The sequence below is a fragment of the Citrus clementina genome, unplaced genomic scaffold (genome assembly GCF_000493195.1).
Source record: "Citrus clementina cultivar Clemenules unplaced genomic scaffold, Citrus_clementina_v1.0 scaffold_2, whole genome shotgun sequence".
NCBI classification, from domain to species: Eukaryota; Viridiplantae; Streptophyta; class Magnoliopsida; order Sapindales; family Rutaceae; genus Citrus; species Citrus x clementina.
In genome coordinates this window covers 3681885-3686271 of record NW_006262688.1, presented here as the reverse complement: position 1 = coordinate 3686271, position 4387 = coordinate 3681885, and the positions used below count along the sequence as shown (strand labels likewise).

The window sequence follows — 4387 nt, the reverse complement described above, 5'->3', positions numbered from 1 at the left end:
TATAATTTTATTTATTAAAATCATGATATTTAGTTATTTACTTATTCATTTAATAAATTATAAACATAAATAATTAATTAAATAAATATCATAAATAAAATTAAATATCATAAATAACATTATTCATTTAATAAATATCATAAACAAAATTATGATATTTATAATTTTATTTATTAAAATCATGATATTTACTTATTCATTTAATAAATTTTAAACATAAAAAAATTAGAATATTTATTTAAACTAAGATTTAATGATTTAAATTAATTTTTAAAAGTCTATGCTAAAAAATATATTAAAACATTTAATTTCAAGATATTTTATTTTAATTTCATAACATTTTATATTTACTTTTTATTAAAAAAATTTACTTAAATATATTTTGGCCCAAGTGCTATTGATGGCCCACGAGCGCATGCTAACCCACCAATGAACCGTGCTTATTACGTGCTTTTTCGCGTGCCGTGCTTTGGTCCATTTGTAATCGTGCCGTGCTTTTAAGGCCCGCATGCCTAATATTTTAGGCCTAACACGGCCTACGTGCGTGCCGTGCCGTGCCTCACCTCATGCCCCTCTGAAACGTGCTCGTGCCGTGCCACTTGCCGCTCGGCCCATTGACAATCTCAAACTGCGGGATTATATTCAACTGCAAGAATATAGGAAACAAGATCACCTTCTTTTGTAAGAGAGATTGTAACATTTTTCAATCTTTGGTTTGATATTCTGGAAGAAAGCGGTTTGCCGTTTATGGAGAAAACGGCTAACCGTTTAATTCCAAAGAGCATATTTTATGTTCTAGAGAAAACGGTTAACCGTTTGGAGAAAACGGCTCACCGCTTAGATAAAACGACTAACCGTTTGGAGAAAACGGCTAACGGTTTATTTCCAGAGAGCGTGTTTTTGTTCTAAAGAAAACGGCTAACCGTTTATTTACAGAGAGCAACGTATTTGACATTCTAGAATAAAACGGCTCACCGTTATTGAGAAAAAGGCTAACCGTTTAATAAATATCATAAATAAAATTATGATATTTATAATTTTATTTATTAAAATCATGATATTTACTTATTCATTTAATAAATTATAAACATAAAAAAATTAGAATATTTATTTAAACTAAGATTTAATGATTTAAATTAATTTTTAAAAGTCTATGCTAAAAAATATATTAAAACATTTAATTTCAAGATATTTTACTTTAATTTCATAACATTTTATATTTACTTTTTATTAAAAAAAATTACTTAAATATATTTTGGCCCACGTGCTATTGATGGCCCACGAGCCGCATGCTAGCCCACCAATGAACCGTGCTTATTACGTGCTTTTTCGCGTGCCGTGCTTTGGTCCATTTGTAATCGTGTCGTGCTTTTAAGGCCCGCATGCCTAATATTCTAGGCCCAACACGGCTTACGTGCGTCTCGTGTCGTGCCTCATGCCCCACCGAAACGTGCTCGTGCTGTGCCGTGCCGTGCCACTTGCCGCTCGGCCTATTGACAATCTCAAACTGCGGGATTATATTCAACTGCAAGAATATAGGAAACAAGATCACCTTCTTTTGTAAGAGAGATCGTAACATTTCTCAATCTTTGGTTTGATATTCTGGAAGAAACGGTTTGCCGTTTATGGAGAAAAAGAAAACGACTAACCGTTTAATTTCAGAAAGCATATTTTCTGGTCTAGAGAAAACGGCTCACCGTTTGGAGAAAACGGCTCACCGTTTGGAGAAAACGGCTAACTGTTTATTTCCAGAGAGCGTGTTTTTGTTCTAGAGAAAACGGCTAACCGTTTGGAGAAAACGGCTAACCGTTTATTTACAGAGAGCAACTTATTTGACATTCTGGAATAAAACGGCTCACCGTTTTTGAGAAAACGGCTAACCGTTTATTTTCAGAGAGCGTGTTTTTGCGTCAACTGGAAAAACAGTTAGCAAGCTTGGAAATTTCAATTATCAATCGATGCAAATTCAAACCAAAAGAGTGTTTTGAAGAAGTACCATTTCTAATGGTTGTATTCTTTCAAATAAACATCTTCTTTATTAAAGATAGAAAAACAATTAGATCAAAATCAGATTTTACAGATTTCATATATGTTCTGGAAATACAATCTTATTTGCTAGAGATTGTATTCAGGATTTGATATATCTTGGGGGTAATTTGCCATTAAAACTCTATAGCAAATCAAGATTAGCAAGGGCAAATAAAACCTTAAACGTCTCAAATCCTAAGAAAGTTTTCTTTGTTCTTTGCCTCCATATTAAAAAATTCACCAACAATCTTTAAGGTTTTATTTGATGCAAATGGAGGCTGAGAAGAGTTTGACGTCATTTCTTAATCCCAGTGTCCATCTCGATCGTTTTGATGGAACTAATTTCACTCGTTGGAAGGGAAAATTGTTCTTTCTCCTTATTGTTCTTAAAGTGGCATATGTTCTTGATCCGAAATTAGAACAATTTCTAGAACCAAGAGAAGATGATACCGAAGTAGTTAAGGCTGCAAGGAAACGTCGTGAAGATGATGAATTGATGTGCCAGGGTCACATACTCAATATGCTTTCTGACAGGTTATATGATCTCTACAATTTTATGACTTCTCCGGTGGAAATTTGGAATGCTCTTGAGTACAAAAACAAAATGGAGAAAGAAGGTACTGACAAATTCCTTGTCTCTAAATATTTTGAATTTATTATGGTAGACACAAAATCCATTCTTAATCAAATACATGAGTTACAAATTATTGTTGCTAAGCTTCGAGAGTTAAAAGTTGAAATTTCTGAATCATTTCAAGTTGAGGCTATTATTGCTAAATTGCCTCAAAGTTGGAATGATTATAGAAAGAAACTCCTTCATAGTAAAGAGAACATAACTTTAGAAGAATTGCAAAAACACTTGGTAATTGAAGAAGAGACTAAGTCTCGCAAATCCAAGGATATGCATGATTCTACTAAAGTTAATGTTGTTGAAGATAGTAAATTCTCAAAGAATTTTAAAGTCAAGAATGACAAGAAATTCAAGAAGTCCAGCACATAAAAGTTTTTTGGAAATTGTTTCTTTTGTAGTAAGAAAGGTCATCGCCAAAGTGATTGCAAATTCAAGAAGAAAAAGGAAGAAGTGAATTCCCATAAAGCTAATGTTATTGAAAATAAATCTGAAGAGATTTGTGCTATGGTTTCTGAAATGCAAATTGGCATGATTACCGAAACCAATATGGCTGAAACTAAGTCCTATGATTGGTGGCTCAATTCAGGTGCAACAATTCAGGTGCAACAATTCATGTTTGTAATGATAAAAAAAATTTCTTATCATACAAAGAAGAAACGAAAGGACAAATGGTTTTCATGGGGAACAATAATGCAGCCATAGTAGCAGGGAAAGGAGTAGTTGAGATCAATTTCACTTCTGGAAAGAAAGTCACATTGTATAATGTCTTTCATGTACCTTCCGTTAGGAAGAATCTTATTTCTGCTAGTTGTATGTGTAAGCATGGGCTTAAGATTGTGCTTGAGGGTAATACTTATATTATCTCAAAGAATGGATTATTTGTTGGGAAAGGGTATTCTTGTGATGGAATGTACAAACTCAACATTAATAATAATAGTATCAACTTAGCTTATAATGTTTGAGTCTTGTGATGTTTGGCATGCTAGATTAGCACATTTGAACTTTAGATCTTTGAAATACATGTCTAAGCATGGTTTGATTAATTGTAATGATGTTAAAGGTCATAAGTGTGAAATCAACATCCAAGCTAAAGCTAAACAAAATACTCAAATATTGGATTTAATACATACCGATATTTGTGAGTATAATGGCGTTTTAACAAGAGGAGGTAAGAGGTACTTTATCACTTTTATTGATGATTGTTCTAGATACACTTATGTGTATTTACTTAGAACAAAAAATGAAGCTTTTGATAAATTTAAAATTTTCAAAGCTGAAGTTGAGAACCAAAAAGATAAGAAAATCAAAATGGTTCGTAGTGATAGAGGTGGTGAATATTTCTCAATTGAATTTAATAATTATTGTGAAGAATTTGGAATTATTCACCAAAGATCAGCTTCATTTACTCCTCAACAAAATGGTTTGGCTGAAAGGAAGAATAGGATCTTCACGGATATGATAAATTCTATGATCCTTAATGCAAAACTATTAAATAATTTATGGGGGGAAGCATTACTCATTGCATGTCATATTCATAACAGAATTATATCTTTGAAAACACATATATCTCCTTATGAAATTTGGAAAAGAAGAAAACCAAACTTGATGTATTTAAGGGTCTGGGGTTGTTTAGCTTTTTATAAAATACATGATCCTAAATCATCAAAGTTAAGTACTAGAGGTATAAAGAGTGTTTTCGTAGGATATGCTGAAAATTCCAAGGCTTAT

The 4387-nt window shown here is 32.3% G+C and overlaps 1 protein-coding gene across 1 annotated transcript; it reads left to right on the top strand.

The window, feature by feature from the left end:
• Positions 1-2299: 2299 nt before the first annotated feature.
• LOC112100804 lies at positions 2300-3028 on the top strand. Its single transcript, XM_024190641.1, has one exon. The coding sequence runs from the start codon at positions 2300-2302 to the stop codon at positions 3026-3028; it is 729 nt and encodes a 242-aa protein (XP_024046409.1).
• The last annotated feature ends 1359 nt before the right edge of the window (positions 3029-4387 follow it).

Coding starts and splice junctions, on each gene's coding strand:
- LOC112100804 (XM_024190641.1), top strand. CDS start 2,300: ATGGAGGCTGAGAAGAGTTTGACGTCATTTCTTAATCCCAGTGTCCAT.